The sequence below is a fragment of the Taudactylus pleione genome, unplaced genomic scaffold, assembly GCF_031769625.1.
Source record: "Taudactylus pleione unplaced genomic scaffold, aTauple2 ptg000037l, whole genome shotgun sequence".
In the NCBI taxonomy this organism is placed as follows: Eukaryota; Metazoa; Chordata; class Amphibia; order Anura; family Myobatrachidae; genus Taudactylus; species Taudactylus pleione.
The window spans coordinates 20,056,401-20,075,939 of NW_028284439.1; the positions used below are offsets into that span (position 1 = coordinate 20,056,401).

Consider the following 19,539-nt stretch of genomic DNA (forward strand, 5'->3'; position numbering starts at 1 on the left):
GTATAGCCGGTAGTAGTCACTTACCTGCTCTTTCACCTTTCAAGGTGTCCCACACGTTGCAGTTGAAGTCATCATAACCCGCTAGTAACAGACGGCCACTTTTAGAGAAAGCTACAGATGTGATGCCACAAATTATGTTGTCATGAGAATACATCATCAGCTCCTGGTCTGCACGCAGGTCAAACAGCCGACAAGTGGCATCATCAGAGCCGGTGGCAAATGCATGTCCATTGGGGAAAAACTGCAAAAACACGACAATGTATTGAAACATATCTCCACGGATTATTCTAAATGGCACCTTCTAATTTATCCCAAGCAGAAGTGCTCACAATTGTCATCATAATGTCGTCTGACATACTAGATGCGGAACCTGAGCATTTCTTCTACAGACCCAATCTCCCTAGAAAATACAGCCCTCTACTGACTGCCCTACGGCAGAATGGCAGAGGATCACATGCTACCAGCTTCCTTGCTATAGGGGCGCAGCAGTTCTGGCATGGCCCAGTGCTGGCACATTTGGGAGGACACTGCGCTTTCTGGCCCCCAATTTTTCCAACACCAAACTTGGTTAACAGAAACTAGAGCTGGTTTCATGTTTTGTGCGTGTGTGGAGAGGGTTGTGGTTATAAGGAGGGGGAGTTGTGGCCAGAGATAGATAGATAGATAGATATATATATGCATACAGTGACATCATCCAGTCTCCGACGTGGGCGGAGTTGAGGAAGACGCTAGAGCACTGGGTGAAGTGATATAAGGTATGTGTTTATTTTATTGTATGTCTTGATAAAGGAGTAAAACTGTGAAACGTGGACCACACCTGAGTGCCGGATTCTCCTTGACTATAGTATATATATAGGTCTGCATGCACTTTTACTGTGTTTGTGGAATACAGAAAATAGCAATTCCCACTTACAAGATGAACATAGACTCAAAATGTACATGAGCCTCAATGTTTACAGCATACGTGTCAGTTGCCGCTAACCTATTACTTAGGTCAGTGGTTCCCAAACTTTTTTGAATCACGGCACCCTAGTGCATCAGCATTGTTTTCACAGCACCCCTAAGCCAAAAGTTTGTTATTAAGAAATGTAAAACAAATGCAGTGAAGTAGTACAGTGAAGAAAATTGAGCTAAACTGCCATCCTTAGGTTCAGCTAAGTGGTGGAGGACAGGTTTGCACTTCTGTTTGTCCACATATTTACATTACATTGACAATAAAAAAATTTGATTTGGTGCTGGACCACCAACCTGAGGCACCCCTACAAGTGTCCCGAGGCACCCCAGGGTGCCACGGCACACAGTTTGGGAACCAATGACTTAGGTTAAGAACCTGCTAGGCAGGAATCTTAACAGTGTCCACTAATACTAATGTCACATCGCTGAAATCTGGCCGCAACTCACAGGCTATTACATTTATGCCAATGCTAAGGTTTTAGTGGTTAAGACCTCTGCTGTTTGTCTCTTCTCCGAGAATGTATTCTCCTGCTGCTGGAAGAGCCAGTAGAAGATCCAATTTCAAGTACTCTATCAGGTGGTATTGCTTTTACTTACAAATTGGACACTGATGGTCATATGAGATTTGGAGTACAGTATACACACAAAGAGTGGAGATCCTACAAATTCACTGAAAATAAAAAATACACACCCCTTGAAGATTTAGGAAACATGTTACAGACTAATGACCGTAAAACACATACAGCAATGTTTGGCAAACTTAAGAAATGTTTTCCAGTTGTGGTTTTGCACAGCCCCCAGTGCATTACAATTGCTGCTGGCAATAACTATGGTCTTCTTGAAGTATCACATACAATGGGTTAGATCACAGTCACGAAAGCCCTCGCTCATATAAGCCTGTCTGCTGTAAGTGACCCCCAAAATAAAACAGATAAAATAATGTTTCTTCTTCGGGGTCCATAGCCATCACATACATTGGGGTTAATGGACTCATCCAGGCACCAAACAGTTAATCCAAGCTCTCAGCTCCCAGGATGCACTAGGTCCTCCCCCATATACCCCGCCCCTGGTCACAGGGCATCAATGTACTGTTTGGTGCGTAGCAGACGCACGGGTCCCTGCTTCAGCAAACCCTGCCGGCGCCGCAACGCTAGTCGCGGCTAGTGATTTTGGCAGGTGCTCTGCTCTGGACCGCGACCAAGCGGGGTGCAGGTAAGTGGGACCGTGGGCGGCCGCCAATGCCGCGGTCATAAGCGGTCTGTCCTCAGGCTTAGAGACTGGCCGGAGGATTGCTGTGTGGACTGCCAGTCACTGGGTCTGCTTTCACAGACCACCGGGATATGTTTGACAGCCGGAGTCAGCTACAGACCACACTCAGTGCTCTCTATGGCTGTTGCTCAGGAAGCATTGGGTCAGTCTCCCTGTATACTTCTCCTTTGGGATCATTTATACAGAAGCTCCATATATGCTACTAGGCTTTGCTAATTATAGTGCATGGGAGCCTAAACAAATTGCATAGACTCTGCTAAGTATATAATGCATTGTTTATGACCTGTTGAAACCGTGTGTATGTATTGCTTACATTTCATTACTGTTTCTCTCCCTGCATCTGGTGTGTGGGCTGGGGTCACATGTATATATAGAATTTAGACTTTAAAAGATTTCAAAAGATTCTGAAAGGCAGGTGGCTGTGGCCCCTCTTTTGATATCATGTGTAGCATGCCTGTAAGGCAGGTTTGTCCTCTCAGGACTTTGTGCAAAATGGCTTATGTGTTCGTTGTTTTAGAGAGTCTCCACAGCAATCAAATTTGCCGCCATCGAGTCAGGAACCCCCTTGGGCTGCTTCTTCCCAAATCATGGCCCAGGTGGCCGAAAGATTGGAAGTTCCAGCTGCTCCGGGGATGAGAGTTCAGCAGCAATTGCAGCCAGCTGTATTTATGCCTCCTATGTTGCCATCTTGGATGGATATGTATGCGCATGGGCAAGCAGGCCCTTCGTCATCTTTGACATTTCAGCAGCCGCCTCAGATAGCCAAATCTGTACGGCCAAAAGCTAGAAGGCGTTTGGCTACACAGGATAATCAGGACACAGATTCTGATTTGTCTTCTGAGGAGGATAAAGTATCCTCTCAGGGATCTCTCTCCACAGAAGAGGGGGACCTTTTCCCAGTGGCTGATGTCCCATTCTTGGTAAGGGCGGTCAAAGCGGTTTTGAATATCGAGGAGGCAGAGCCTATACATAAGAAGGCTCCAGTGTTTTAAGCGCCAGAGGGTGGTCAAAGCGGAGTTTCCCGGGTCGGAGCATTTATCGGAACTTTTGGGCGAAGCTTGGAAGGCTCCGGACAAGAGGTTCCATGTGGCTAAAAAGATTTTGGCTTTACATCAGTTTTCCTCTCAGCAGTGTTCTAATTGGGAGGTTCCACCATCAGTGGATACGCATGTGGTACATTTAATGAAGTCTTCCACTTTACCAGTACCTTCAGCCTGTTCCCTTAAACATCCTACTGGTAAGAGGCTGGAGGGTTGCCTTAAGACGATTTTTTCAATCTCAGGGGCAGCTACCCGGCCGGCAATGGCTACAGCCTGTGTGGCTAGAGCCATAGAAGAATGGATGAAGGCTTTGGGCGAGTCCTTGCTTGAGTTGTCCAAAGAACAGCAGGATATAGTTTCCTATGTTAAGAAGGCTTCTTCTTACCTTGGAGAGGCAGCTCTAGATGCAGGAATATTGTCCGCCAGAGCTTCAGCAGCCTCTGTAGTCGCTCGTAGAGCATTATGGTTAAGAGATTGGAAGGCTGATTCAGGGTCCAAGAGTGCCTTAGAGTCTCTACCCTTCGCAGGGGAGTCCTTTTCGGTTCGGAATTGGACAAAATTGTAGCCTCGGTGGCAGCCTCCAAGGCTGCAGGGTTACCCTCAGCATCAGGGTCTAGATAAAGGTCTACTTCCATTTGTACCTTTCGGCCTCAAGGGAAGGTCAGCCCTTTGGTAGAGCAGGTGTTGGTAGAAAGCCATCACCTAAAAAGCCCTGGCAAACCAAACGCCCGCGTTCCAAGCCGCAGGATAAACCCGTGGCCTGATGGGACGGGCCTCCCCCTGGGGGATCCCAGGGTAGTAGGCCGACTTCTTCGGTTTTCGAACGTCTGGCGTCTCACAACAACAGATGCCTGGGGTCGGGAAATAGTTTCCCAGGGTTATGCCCTAACGTTTTGGAGAAGTCCGCCCCAAAGGTTTTTTTCCGTACCCCAGCCTGTGGGGTCGGTGAAAGCGTTGGCTATACAGCAAGCTGTTCACTCCCTGTTGAAGACAGGGGTGATTGTCCGAGTGCCACAGGAACAGGTTGAAAAGGGGTTTTATTCCAACCTGTTACTGGTTCGGAAGCCAAATGGGTCTTTCCGACCAATTCTAAATTTAAGGAACCGCAATACGTTCATACGGGTACCCAGGTTTCATATGGAGACACTGAAGTCAATAGTATTAGCCTTGGAACCAGGGGACTTCATGGTATCCCTCGATATTCAAGACGCTTATTTACATGTGCCCATTGTGGTATCCCATCAACAGTTTCTGCGGTTTGCAGTGGGGCAGGACCATTTTCAGTTTCAGGCATTACCGTTCGGCCTGTCCACAGCCCCTCGGGTTTTTACCAAAGTCATGGCGGTGATAATGGTAGCCCTCAGGAGCCAGGGCATCAGAGTTTTGCCTTACTTAGACGATCTCCTGCTAGGGCAGTCTCCACAGGAGTTGATGAGGCATCTCGAGATGACAATCTCTTGTTTGCAGAGGCACGGTTGGATTGTGAACTGGAAGAAATCCTTCCTTCACAACAGTTGGTGCACTTAGGAGCACGACTGGACTCGGTAAAGCAGAGATTGTATTTACCGGAAGAGAAGATTGCGGTCCTACAGGGGCGCATACGCAATCTTTTACACAACAGGCAAGTATCAGTGCATGTGGCCATGCGAGTCCACTCCCGACCATTGCAAAGGTGGGTTCTCTCACGCTGGAACAGGGATTATCGGTCGAAAAAATCTCAGAAGATCTACGTCTCCCCAGAGGTCAGGTTGTCCCTGTCCTGGTGGTTACGGACAGACCACCTCAACCAGGGTCGGCCGTTTTGGATATCGGATTGGACTCTCCTCTCCATCGATGCCAGTCTTCGGGGAGCAGTGTTAGGCCCGCATGTCTTCCAGGGAAGATGGACAAGGGCAGAAAGTTGTCTGCCCATAAATGTACTGGAACTGAGGGCAGTTTTCAGGGCATTGGTACAAGCCCAGGATCTTGAGCACGGCAAGCCGGTGCAAGTACAGTCCGACAATGTTACCACAGTAGCTTACCTAAATCGGCAGGGAGGCACCCGAAGTCGGGGAGTTATGGCAGAAGTGTCAAGGATCCTAGTATGGGCAGAACGTCATCTTCCTGCGATAACGGCAGTTTTTGTACCAGAGTACTCGCTTTTTTCCAGTCAGGGTTAGAGCGGGGTCTTCGTCTGGCCTCCCTAAGAGTGCAGGCTTCTGCGCTTGGAGTTTGGTTCCAGCGTAGGGCTGCGTCGTTGCCTGGTGTAAAAACCTTTTTTCAGGGAGTTTTGAGGGTGTAGCCTCAGTTTGTTCCTCCGGTAGCACCATGGGACCTGTCTTTAGTTCTTAAGGCTTTGCAGGCTTCCCCCTTTGAGCCATTGGAGTCGGTAGATCTCAAACGGTTAACAGCAAAAACAATTTTTCTTTTGGCCATTGCTTCTGCTCGTAGGATGTCCGACCTGGCAGCCTTGTCAGTTCGCTCTCCTTTTCTGGTTTTCCACCAGGATAGAGCGATACCGCGGACCCGAGCAGGATATCTCCCTAAGGTGGTATCACGATTTCATATAAACGAAGAAATTGTGGTCCCAGCTTTTCATGTGTCAGGGTTGTCCTTAGGTGAGGCTTCCCTGCATGTTGTATGTGCTTTACGTATTTACGTGGAGCGCACCAGCAAGTTGAGGAAGTCTGATTCTCTTTTTGTTCTTTATGGCTGCAATAGGCGGGGATGGCCAGCCAATAAGCAGACTTTAGCAAGATGGCTTCGTATGACCATATCACAGGCATATACTCAGGTGGGTCGTAGGGTGCCAGACTCGATCAGGGCACTCTCTACGCGGTCTGTGGGTCCTTCATGGGCAGCCCGCTGGGGCGCGTCTGCGGAACAATTGTGTAAGGCAGCCACGTGGTCATCTGTCCACACCTTTATAAAATATCATGCATTTGACACCTTTACCGCTCAGGATGCCTCCTTTGGGCGCAGGACCCTCCTTTCTTCCGAGACACAGGAGCGTTCCCGCCCTTAGGGGTACTGCTTGGGTATATCCCCAATGCGATAGCTGTGGACCCCATGGACTCCGAAGAAGAAAATAGGAGTTATGGTATGACATACCTTTGTTAACTCCTCTTCTTCTAGGTCCATGGGGTCCACAGGACCCCCACCCTAACGCACCTAGTGTTAATGGGTAGTTTTGTTGTATCTCTTGAGTGTTTCCCTCGTTGGAGAGAATGTCTGGAAAACATATGTCCTTCCTTCTTACCTCTTTTTGCCTTCTCTTGGTGGGCTTTGTGACAAACTGACGCCCTGTGACCAGGGGCGGGGTATATGGGGGAGGACCTAGTGCATCCTGGAAGCTGAGAGCTTGGATTAACTGTTTGGTGCCTGGATGAATCCATAAATCCCAATGTGATGGCTGTGGACCCCATGGATCTCGAAGAAAAGGAGTAAACAAAGGTATGTCATACCATAACTCCTATTTTCTACAGTATTTAACACTACACTTTTAAAAAAAAAGTCAATAGTATGACAGGCAGGCATGGGTCATGGTTGCTAGATCAGTTAAATACAACCCAACATGTACATTCAGTCTGAACCTCCTGATTTAATATTTATATTAAAGCGGTTACTATGATAAGGGTATTTACTTACACAGACGGCGTTGATGTCGGAAACATGCCCAGTAAAAGACTGTCTGCACATGCCATCACGGATATCCCACAGCTTAGAAGAAGCATCGCAAGCACCAGAGACAAAAGTCCTCATGTCGGGGCTCAGAGACAAACTCATCACATCTCCAGTGTGTCCGGTAAAGGTTGTGGTCTGCTGCCCAGTCTCTATGTCCCACAATGCACTGCAAAAGAAATCATGCAGGTCATATCCTTCATATATCATCATGGAATTAGTTTGCTCTGTGTGAGGGAATATAAATAAAATGAACGCCCCCTGGTAGACAAGACAGAATACAGGACGGAAAAAGGATCACAAGTGTTCTCTCCATACATCACAGAGGGGGAAGGAAGGAATGAGCACTGGCCAACACATATTAAAGTGCATTTTGCCACTACATTTTTAGTCAGCAGTTTGTAGCACTCAATTTGATTAAGTAGAAAATCCATTATAGAGACTGTACTCCAGGTTGGACAAATTCCAGGAGCCAGGTAGCAAACGTGTAAAATACTAGAAATCACTGACAATATCTTACATTATGGTCATCTTTCTAAACAATATTGTACAAAGTTACAAGTTGCTCAAGTTCTATCGCCAACACATTGGAATTCTAGACATGATTGCATATAGATGCATGTATAGCAATAAACTAATGTATATAATGTAAGATTTTATGCCACATCTCTTAAAAAGAGAATGGCTTAGATTATCTCTTCCATCTCATCACCATGTCCCAAATAGCCATCACCAAACACACAGGGCCTGAGATGAACACTATTGATCCTGCTCTGCGTCTTTGTACACAGCAGCTGTACATAAATATGCAAAAACCGCATTAGGCGTCTTGTGTAAAAAGACATCTACTGCAGGCCTCTGATCTACTGCTGTGTCTGAAGACGCAGCATTGAATAACTATCGCGACCATCGAGCAGACACATAGCCACCTGAGTAAACCGAAGGTTACTCAGAATATCCGCTGCCAAGGGCAGTAATTCTGCGTCAGAAGACGCAGTCACTGGCCTAGGCACACCCATGGAAGTGACGCTGAAAAAAATAGACCGCTGCAACCGAATTGGTCCTGGGTCCATCTCTGAATCAGCCTCACAATCATCACACTCGGCTCGGTTTCCAGCTTTGCATCCCAGAGGTGGAGGTTGTCTTCCTTAACTCTGGCCTCTACCAACGTTACATCCAATCACTGTTCAAAACATGCTGTGTTCCTATATACAAGAGCTCTAAAGATGCCCAAATTATAATCTAGTTCTCCCAAGTATATAGGGATATCTGCATAAATATAAAAATGTACCACCACTTAAACAGCAAAGCCAGACACCACCATGTTTGCCAGCAAATAGCATATTAAAACCATAAGCCAAAGCATGGTTGCCAGGCTACAGCAGAGTACAAGCTCTAAGCAGTAGCGCCTATACACTGCACATACTGTAAGCTCTGAGCAGTAGCGCCTATACACTGCACATAGCTCTGAGCAGTAGCGCCTATACACTGCACATACTGTAAGCTCTGAGCAGTAGCGCCTATACACTGCACATAGCTCTGAGCAGTAGCGCGCCTATACACTGCACATGAGCTCTGAGCAGTAGCGCCTATACACTGCACGAGCTCTGGGCAGTAGCGCCTACACACTGCACATGAGCTCTGAGCAGTAGCGCCTATACACTGCACATACTGTAAGCTCTGAGCAGTAGCGCCTATACACTGCGCATAGCTCTGAGCAGTAGCGCGCCTATACACTGCACATACTGTAAGCTCTGAGCAGTAGCGCCTATACACTGCACATGAGCTCTGAGCAGTAGCCCCAATACACTGCACATGAGCTCTGAGCAGTAGCCCCAATACACTGCACATGAGCTCTGAGCAGTAGCCCCAATACACTGCACATGAGCTCTGAGCAGTAGCCCCAATACACTGCACATGAGCTCTGAGCAGTAGCCCCAATACACTGCACATGAGCTCTGAGCAGTAGCCCCAATACACTGCACATGAGCTCTGAGCAGTAGCGCCTATACACTGCAAATGAGCTCTGAGTAGTAGCGCCTATACATTGCACATACTGTAAGCTCTGAGCAGTAGCGCCTATACACTGCACATAAGCTCTGAGTAGTAGCGCCTATACACTGCACATAAGCTCTGAGTAGTAGCGCCTATACACTGCACATAAGCTCTGAGTAGTAGCGCCTATACACTGCACATAAGCTCTGAGTAGTAGCGCCTATACACTGCACATAAGCTCTGAGTAGTAGCGCCTATACGATACACAATAAGCAGCTCTTCATGAAAAAAAGGTAATACTGCAACTGCTCAGCCAAACTTGTATTGAAAAATAAAAAATATGAAGGAACTTATTCTAGGCCCAGCTAAACTGGAATACTTATGGCAAATTTTAACAATTTTATTTACCAGGTTGTGTCTCCGGAGCTCGTGACAATCTGGTTGTCATCTAGAAAGCGGCAGCAGGATAGGTATCCTGAAAAGTAAAATAAGAGAGATATAAAGAAAAACATCTGTATAAGAAGACATGTTAAGCTATTACTCAGATGGGCTTTTTTTTTTTTTTAAATTACATTTTCTGTCCCCCCCTTCCCTTTTATATTGGTTTAAATTTCAGTCTATGCTAGGATAAACCTTGGGCTTAATGAATGCTGGTATAATGTAAAGGCCCATGGACATGCACTGGAATATGTGTATTGTATACTGTGACACTATATGCACGGTTTTCCTTTTCTGTGCAGAACCTTTACACTCATGTCTTGCTAAATTGATGAATGGTATTTCCGCTTCAATAAAAAAAAAAAAAACCTTAAAAAAAAAATAAGTATTTTCTTTTATTAAATGTTGCTACGTTCAGAAGCACGTCTTCATTCTCCACACGTGTACATAATGGTCTCTTATAAAGCCACACCATTTGTTCACTTGGAGCGTATCTTACTGCAAGGCGGGCCATGTGTACAGCAAGACTTTGGTAAATATCTTGTGATTTTAGTAGAACACCCTTTTAAAAGGTCACAAATGTTTTGTGCTTGGAAGCCCTTACCTGTGTGGCCAGGAAGCTCTCTGCTCACCCGCACATTTCCTTCTCTTGTTTTCAGATTGTAAATGGAGCAGATGTTATCTAATCCTCCACAAGCTACATAGTTCCCAGATGGGGCATAAGCGCAAGTCATCACCCAGGAGGAGCGCAGAGGAATGGCATGCATCTAAAAGAGACAGCACAATTACCAAACATACTAAACTGCAGGAATTCCTTTATATCCTTGTCCTGCTGATGTGTTTATTCATGGGTAAGGCCAAAGATTCCAACTTCCATAGTGGAAGTCACAACACAATACAGGTACGCCTTTTTCTAAATTTGTTCTCACTGTCATATGGATGGTTACTGGGGTCTCACACTTAGGTCTTCAGACACAAATAACTACAGTGCTCAGCCCTCACCAGAATCAGTGGGACAAGTATAAATTCTAAGCATAAATATTATATAACCAAAAGTGAATTGGACAATTTGAGGAAAAAATAAAAAAAAAATTTTGCCTATTAAAAGTTAACATGATTGTGTTCGCATTATACACTGAAGTGCCAAAAGTCATGGGATAGCAGTATGTAGGCAATGGTAGGTGGTGACACCATAGTGTGACATCTTGGAAATGACCAGACCTGCATCAGTTCTAATATGACATCTCATGAGTTAGTTTGAACACAGGCTAGGCTGCTCATGGCAAGGCGACATGAATAATCGGGTGCCCGATGGATGGGACATTCCATTTCCGAAGTTGTGCGGACAAGATTCCTCGATTTACAGTGTCACGTGTACTGGGAATAGGGAAGGCATTACCACTCACCATGGACAGCGCTGTGGTGGACAACGGGTCAATGATCGTGACCAGCGGTGTCTGGCCAGAATTGTCCGTGGTAACAGACAAGCAACAGTGGCTCAAATCACATCCACATTCAATGCAGGAGGTAACAAACGCATATCCAGCAAGACAGTGAGGTCTTTAGCTTCCATGGGATATGGGAGCAGAAGACCCACCAGAGTGCCCCTGTTAACACTGGACACAACACCTCACGGGTCGCTAAGTGGACCCTGGAGGACTGACATGTGGCGTGGTCCGATGAGTCGCAGTTTCACTTGTTTTGGGCTGATGGTAGGGTTTGGGTGTGGCGCAGATCCCATGGACCCCAGCTGTCAAACAAGGCACCGTGCAGGGTGGTGGTGGTTCCATAATGGTGTGGGGTGTGTTCACGTGGCATGGGTTGAGTCCACCTGAACACGTCATTGACCATTAACCGCTAGGTTGCATTGCTTGATGACCATTTGCAGCCCTTCATGGACTATATGTACCCCCACAACCATTAAATATTACAGCAGAATAATGCACTGTGTAAACAGTCCCAAGTTGTCCAAAATTGGTTCGGGGAGCATTCCGGAGAGTACCAACAAATGGTGTGGCTACCAAGTTCACCCGACATGAACCCAATCTAGCATTTATAGGACTTGGTGGAGAGTTCCATTCGCACCCAAGATCCTGCACCTACAAATATCAGGGAGCTGTGGGAAGCTATCCAGGCGGCATGGGTCAACATCTTTCCAGAGGTCTTCCGTCCACTTGTGGAATCGATGCCATGTCTAGTTGATGCACTACGCTGGGCTAGAGGTGGTCCGACACGATACTAGGTACCTATTCCCATGACTTCTGGCACTTCAGTGCGTTATATTTCTAAACCATTTGGTTACACACATGGATCAAATCACCAACCCATGAAATAAACGTGGCCATGTTTGACTAAAGATATAAAAGCATTTTTAGTAATGTGAAAATAGGCAACATGTTATAATAAACCAGCAAAATAGAATAAAAACAGTAAATAAATAATCTTTAAACAAGTGCTATGCTTTCATTAGATTCATTTAACATACATTTAAGTGCATGTAAACAAATGTGAAAATAAAAATAATTGTACAAAATGACAAAGAATACATTTGCTATTTTGGGTTGGGTATATTATTTAGACAGGCAAACTTTCAAAATACAGACAACATAATGTTGACAGGTACAATATTTAGACAACCAAAATGTTGACATTGACTATATGTCGACAACCAATATGTGGACAGTCAAAATATAGACATGGACATAATATAGACATGTTCAACTGTCAACAGTTAAAATGTCGACAGCATAATAAAACACAGCTGCTGTGTTATTTTATTATGACTGTCGACATTCAGGGTATTTTGGGGATGCTGAATTAAAAAATGAAAGTAGTTTTCGAATTGGCTGTAGTTCTTGAGACATGTATATCCTGAAATAATAGGGAACTTAGCCATAACACGTACCAATGGGAATCTATTGGAACATTCTAGAGGGTGAAACACCCACATATTCTAGGTTTTCACTCTGCGATCATTCTAGAATATTCCCTCTCCGTATACAAGTGATTGACCACCCAACCAGCAGTCAGCTTACAGTTGCCTATTGTGTTTATGTTGTTTGTATCTAAAAAATTTGAGCCAAATCAGCAAAACCGATGTTATATTCAAAATCAGCAAAACAAATTTACCCCAAAGTCGCTGTAATATGATTGGCAATAAAATGAGGGTTGATCAGTGTCATCCATTTCGACATCTTCATTGGGTCAAAATATAGACATGCCTATATATGAATGCCTCTAGTACCAGAAATAGTTACATTTAAGAAAAAGATAAAATGTGTTGCCCCCCCCCCCCAATCCATATCCAAATGTGTGGGGTCCCCCCTCCCGAAGAACAATACACCCCTGGTGGGTGTGGGGATAATAGTGATCTGGTTTCCTAATGCGCATCATTAAGTTCCTCTCAATGTGATAACATTTTAAATGATTGGGATGTGATTAAGCCGCATGTACATATGTATTTCTACAAATGTTTGGCTTGAACAAGAACAAACTCCATGTTTTTTCACAGGCACGTGTACAAAAGGACACAGAGTTAATTAATTTGTAAACATCTAAAAGCAGATGATGCATATATAGATCACTATCATTTACATAAGAGCATGGGGCTTATAACTGTGTTATATGCAGCACAAAAGCTCCAAACCTACTGTACATAAAACTAAATTTACTAAGAATTAAAAAAAAAAAAAAAAAAAGTACAGCTGCAGATATTTTCAACATGTGAAAGAAATCATCATCCGAGATCAGCACCTACCTACACAACTGGGAGGGAGGCCTTTATTGTAAAACAATGTTATGAGCATTTAGCCTAAGACATCATTATGAACCAGTAATATAGTCTAATGAGGGGTACACACTTCCCCGAATGACCGGACGATTTTGGCAAGCATACACACAAATCGGCCACACAGTATGTCTGGCCACAGGAACCAGCTGTGAGATCATGGTCGCTGGTTCCTGTGGCCAGCATATGGGTCAGTCATATGTAAACACGAGCAGATGTAAAACATGTTTACTAGATATAATGGCATCTGCCATGCTGCACAGCCGATGCAATATATCTGTGAATGATGTAGTTCACAGACATATCGTGTGTATGCACGGCCAGATGAACCGAACTATCTATTGTTCGCCTGCTGTAGGAGCGATATATCGTGCAGGGTGTACCCAGCATTAGTTGCATCATGTTTTGTTACTTTCTTTTTGTTTTTTTACTTTAGCATCCTTAGTTTTTTTGCATTGCTATTTCACTGGGTGAGGCCGCATCAATATATCCTCCACACTGTTAGTTCTCTCTGGCCGTCCTGATGCGAAGGTCTTTCCTTACACTTTTATTCAACTATTTTAATCTACTGCGCCAGTATGTTTCTTGAGCTAACGGAACTAAGACACCATGCAAATTAATTCTCCAAGATTTGTGCGAGAAATCCAAGTATACAAATATAAAGAAAATAACAAAAACTCAGAAGTTTACCTTGTTTGTTGTGTAACTGTCCCAAATAATTAATTTTCCATCTTGAGATGCACTCACTAATAGCCTAGGAAAAACACAAACACATACATAAGCAACAATGTAGGCAATTTTAAACATTTGAGGATGGATTCAAACAGCAATAATACAGCGTAATCTGCATACATGTAACTTTTTATGAAATCTTGCTATACGCACAGAAGGCACTGGGCAAGCATCAAAGTCCAATAGCCTCATGATGGGTTTAATATAGCACATAACCCTATACGTAATGTAATAAAAGTGGTACACCATACCTTGAATCTGAACCCCAGTGCATGGCATAAATTTTAGCTAAGTGGCCTCGCAATGTGCGTCGAGTTCGCATTTGGATTCGACCTACAGAGTCCAAACTGGTTGTAATCTAATGGAAAAAGTACAGACTTGTGTCATGGAAAATTTTATACAAACAGAACAAAAGTTACATAGAACACCACTACAACTACAGCGTACCTGAACAAGCGTTGTGTCACTGCATGCTTTCCGAGCATCCTAAAAGGGAAAAAAAAAAAAAATAAAGAATTGGTTAAATCATCATGTGTGTGGATGGTATAAAAGTAAGGAGGAACACTATTGTCTTATCAGTTATAACTGTGGAAGGGATAGAATGGGTTAATGCAATTCAATTTTAGTTTGCAGGCACCTGACCCAACAGGACACTGAACCACTCTTCATGTCTTGCATACTAAGTGGTCACCAATAGATTCTAAGGTTTCTAGGTCTCAAGGCAAATATACAGAGGTCTTGAAAAAGCTCCAAGTACAGAGTGAAACTAGTCGACAGAAGGGTTAATAATACCCAAAGGCTGTTCCTGGAACTCCTGATATACCTGTCCTGGCGCAGCATATTGTCAGCCTGTAACACTGAACTGAGAGAATACCACCACCTAAGGGCTATGTCGCACCTGCCAGTTGGGTGTAAAATGTAATTACACAAGGAACCTGGTGGGTCATCTCACACGGCAGCCTTGTTACAGCCAGGAATATCCACGAGAAGCACGGATACTGCTCCCTGCAAGCCAGTGGAATATAGGAAACAATGTTTCCTTACACACACTGGCCGTCGTGTACTACTGCTGCTGCCTCATGCACAGTGGATGAAGTTAAAAAAAAAAAAAAACACATTAAAAATGGCTCAAAGCCAATAAATGTGAATGGCACGAGTGCCTGAAAAAGCCAGCCGGCTTCTGCCTGTGTTTTGGCCAGACGGCCGCCAAAACCGGCAAGTGTGAAATAGCCCTAAAGCTAAAAGGCAAGTGACAAGGAAGGAAAGACCCGGTGATAATTGGTGCTTTATACACGGCAGCAGCCGCTGGGATTACACACGCCCTGGTCTCTCCTAGTCAGAGGAAAGACAATAAGTAGCGGAGTGCTGCTGTCTTGACCCACAAGCCTGCACGGGAGGACCAGTGATGGTGTGTATATAAAGACTGAGTTAACACACCGCATTAAGGGCTCATATTGCGCTCGCAAGCGGGTCGATGGTGGCTCAGTGCACACGCTACACGCGTGCCCCGGAGCGAGTGAGACCTTCACTCGCTCCGGAGCTCGCATCAAAACGGGACGGCTGTCGACTTTGATCGACAGCTCGCCCCGTTTTGTAGGCGGGTTGGGGGGGTGGCTGAACAAACGGAGGTGTTCCCGAAGGAACGCCTTGCATTTGTGGGTGGCCCTACTGACATTTACTAATACTACTAAATTGAATACTGCATTCAAAGTGGTATTATATCAAGCTATTTTCATGTAATTTTTTTTAAATTATAATACATTTGCATACTTGCTATATGATGTGTGTGTTCAGTGTCGGACTGGGTATAAAGGGCATACCAGGGAAACCAATGGCTGGGGCCCACCTAGTGAGACTGATTCAGAGATGTAAGCAATGGCGATTTGTATGCAGATTGAAACATGAGTAATAGCAAAAAATCGATCAAAGTCACACTGCGCACTCCCATTCGCAGAGTGAGTGACAGGAAGTTACCAATTGGGGGAGGTAATAGTAAGGGATGGTAAATTAGCAACTGCGATCACATACACAACATGAGAGCTCTCTGCGTGCCGAAAAGGGCTGCAAGGCTGGTCGATGTGCGTTGATGTAAGCGATTTTTACGCTGTTAAGCGACATCAGACGCATATGAGAAGGCCGCAGTGGGAGTCCCTATGCTCCGGTAAGCTTTGGAACTATTAGCATATTTTTACAGCTGTGATTGCATTATCATCCATCTCTAAATTAGACCCTTAAGGCCTAATTCATAGTGTGTACTGACCTCGTTCGCAATGGACCAGACAGGGGTGCTGGCATTGGCAAGTACATACACACTTGCTGATGCCGGCAGCGACGGCGGGGGTGGGGTAGCGGAGGCCATGCTGCATTCGGATGCATTGGAATCGCTAGCGACATCCTCCGATCTTTCTGCATGTACAAAAGTTCTGAAGATGCGACGGACGAACCGCGGTAGCGAGCATCAGCATCGTGGGTACACACTGGACGATTTGACGTTCCGATGCACCGTAATCGGACAAATTGTTCAAAATACCGTCTAGTGTGTTCCAGCAATAGTGTACAGTCAGTAATACTCTAAAGGCCAAAAGCATAAAATATTATGTCACACTATAAAGGCAATACAGGTTCCAAAAGTTAATATAAAGCAAACACATATGGAAACATAACCTGAAGTACAGTATGCTGTACAATTCATTTTCAGTTGCACTAGGAGCCTCTTTCGTCTCCTCCATTATGGAACTTACAGTCCTAGGGAAGTCTGCAGGATTTATTACACGGTTTACTGGCTCCCAGTGCAGCTACTGTACTACCAAAGATTTTTTAAATCTATGGGACCCCTGCAACTACAGTAGAAGCCTTGGAAGGAGGAAATACACTGTAATACTATTGTTTTTATCCTAATTTGCCTACCTTGCCAGCCATGAATGAGTAGATTTATGTCACTGTCACCACCACTGTTCCCTTTGGGCGAATCCATACCCCCATCCTGGACTTGTAGCTCTGCCCACTCCCACAGGTGGGCAGGGCCAAACGCACAGCACTTCACCACAACAACCCTACTGGCCAGGGAGCAGCTACACAGCACCTACATTAATAAAAAGGTGCAAGCTGCTGCCAGCCGATGAATGATTCTAAAGTGTCAGTCCGTCTCCAACATTACTCAGCGGGCTTGGCCCCGCCCTCCCGTGGGAGGGGTGGAGCTACAACTCCGATGTTCCCAGCCCGCAGAGCAGTGGCGGAGACAGACTGACACTTGAGAATCATTCACCAGCTGGCAGCACCGGGGACCAGGGGCGCCGAGAGGGGGGGGGGAAGCGGTTACAGATTACCCGGGCCCGGGCTTCCTGAGGGGCCCGGGTCCGGTGCCGCTCCCCCTCCCTCACAGTAGCCCACTGGGCTGCAGTGGAGACTGCTCGTGGCTGCTGAGCAGCAGCCACAGCAGTCTCCTATGCCTGTGGGGAGGAGCGATCACACTGATCGTGCCCCCCCTGGCTTTGAGCAGGGCTGAGGGGGCACAGCGCGCCCCCCCCCCCCCTCCCCAGCGCACGCGGCGCTGCATATCTATTTCTTTACCCGGAATGGGGGTGTGGCCACACCTCCAGCGATTAGGCCACGCCCCCTATTACCCGGGCCCGCAACGGCTCTCAGCGGGCCTGCCGGGGACGGGGGCCCTTCGGGGATTTCCCCGACTTTCCGGTTGCCTAGTCAGAGCCTGTATGTGTGTGTTTTAGATATGTTAAGTGTCTGTCTATTAATATGTATTTTTATTGAAGGAAGCCTTGCTGAACTGAATTTGAGTCAAGTGAAACAGAGTATAGTATACGAAAAAATCCACGTACAGGCGCAATCCATTTTTTTTTATCTGTAATTAAAATCGAGCCAGCTGGTACTGGATAATTGGATTAACAGCATATAGGGGCATTTTCAATTAGCGGTGAAAACTGACGTTTATCTCGCCATTGGTAAAAACTGCCATTTTCAACAAAAAACAGGCGATAACAGCAACAGGCGAAAAAAAATGGTAGAAAAGTTTCTCCATCCCAGACGAGGCCACAAAAAATACAAATCCCTATTTTTGGCTAAAAATGTGGGGATTTCTTTCAGAACCCTTCGGACACCCCATCTAATGATAAATTGCTGGAAAAAAAATCGCAAGTTGCGCAGAAAGAATTTTTTTCCAGGATATTACTGTTCCACTTAAATTGTGGGTACAGGAAAATGGGTACAAGTATATTTTTCGTGTCGTAAAAACACAATTTTAAAAAATGGTTTTGGAAACCAAAAAAAAAAAAAATCGCCTTCGTGCAATACTTAAAAAACTTGACGCATCCATAGCGCCCATCGAAAAATCCCGGACTTTTGTCCATGAATGATGAGGTTTGTCCATGAAAGATGACGTTTTGCCTCTCTTTCTGAGTCCCATTTTTAGAGGGAAAAAATCCGAACCTGGCATGCAAAACCGAACTAATCCGAGCCTGCACATCCCTACTATAAATTAACACTGCACTAATACCTCTACATTTCCCAAAAAATGTGTAGCTGTTTCTACGCTCATGCATTTTCTTAGTAAATCCAGAATGCCAACAGATGTTCCATCAGCCATAATGTGGGACTTAAAGAATGGGGTTATAACAGGATTTTGGTACTTACCGATGAATCCCTTTCTCCGATTCCAAAGGGGACAGTGGAGGCTAAAGACAGTGGGGGTATAGATGGTACTAAGTGGAGCCTAGGCACTTTAAATTTCAAGAAGTGTGACTAGCGCCTCCCCTCTATACCCCCCATACAAGCCTCAGTCTAAGAAAACTGTGCCCGAGGGAAGCTGAGAAAAATCAAACTGAAGAGGAGGCGAAGCAAGTACACATAACATAAGAAAAGATTGAAAAATAATAACACAACCAGAGACATAAAACTGTTCACTAATAGTCATAACATAAAATGATCCCCAACCCCGGCCGGAAGGAACAGCGCAGGGTGGGCGTCCAGTGTCCCCTATGGAATCGGAGAAAGGGATTTATCGATAAGTACCAATATCCTGTTTTCTCCTTCATCCACTAGGGGACACTGGAGGCTAAAGACAGTAGGGATGTCCCAGAGCTCCCATAACGGGCGGGAAAGCACTGGGAACCATGCAAAGCAGACAGGCCATACTGCGCTGCAGAGGCAGCCAACATGTCAAATCTATAAAAAATAATAAGGCATGCTGGCCAGGCCAAGAAGCTACTCCGCAAAGAAACCCCATGGAAATCCCACCAGCAACCAACAGAGAGAGAAATGCTCTGTAATAAAAAGGCGGAGCTCCCTAGGTGATGCCATATGAAGATCAGACAACTCCAGCAGGCCAGCGAATGTGTTGAGGCTAGATAGCCAGGACGAACAGCATCATATAAAACAAATAGAGTGTCTGTTGTATGTATGACTGCAGTCCTGTCCACGGAACACAAAAAAACCCCTAACAGTTAAGGGTCTATAATGAAAATGAATGTTGTGGAAGAACCGGTACCACAAGTGGTTGTTGACCTGGAAAGCCAAAAACACCTTTGGAAAGTCCTATGTTGCATGGAATCCTGCTCTATCCTCGTGAAAAACCAAGTCAGTAGGACAACATGATAGAGCTCCAAGAATTCCGACAACTTCCCGGCTGAGACTGGGTGAGAAGAAGCGTTA

At 45.3% G+C, this 19,539-nt stretch overlaps 1 protein-coding gene across 2 annotated transcripts in view; it reads right to left on the reverse strand.

The window, feature by feature from the left end:
• Window positions 1-19,539, reverse strand: part of GNB4 (G protein subunit beta 4) — a 162,875-nt gene that overhangs the window by 6,144 nt on the left and 137,192 nt on the right. For both annotated transcript variants that reach the window (XM_088452438.1, XM_088452437.1), the window contains exons 3-9: window positions 14,323-14,361; window positions 14,127-14,233; window positions 13,834-13,897; window positions 9,961-10,123; window positions 9,327-9,393; window positions 6,891-7,092; window positions 25-241 (exon numbers count right to left, since the gene is read on the reverse strand). In XM_088452438.1, coding sequence (XP_088308564.1) covers window positions 25-241; window positions 6,891-7,092; window positions 9,327-9,393; window positions 9,961-10,123; window positions 13,834-13,897; window positions 14,127-14,233; window positions 14,323-14,361 — 859 coding nt within the window. The remainder of the gene's footprint in view (window positions 1-24; window positions 242-6,890; window positions 7,093-9,326; window positions 9,394-9,960; window positions 10,124-13,833; window positions 13,898-14,126; window positions 14,234-14,322; window positions 14,362-19,539) is intronic.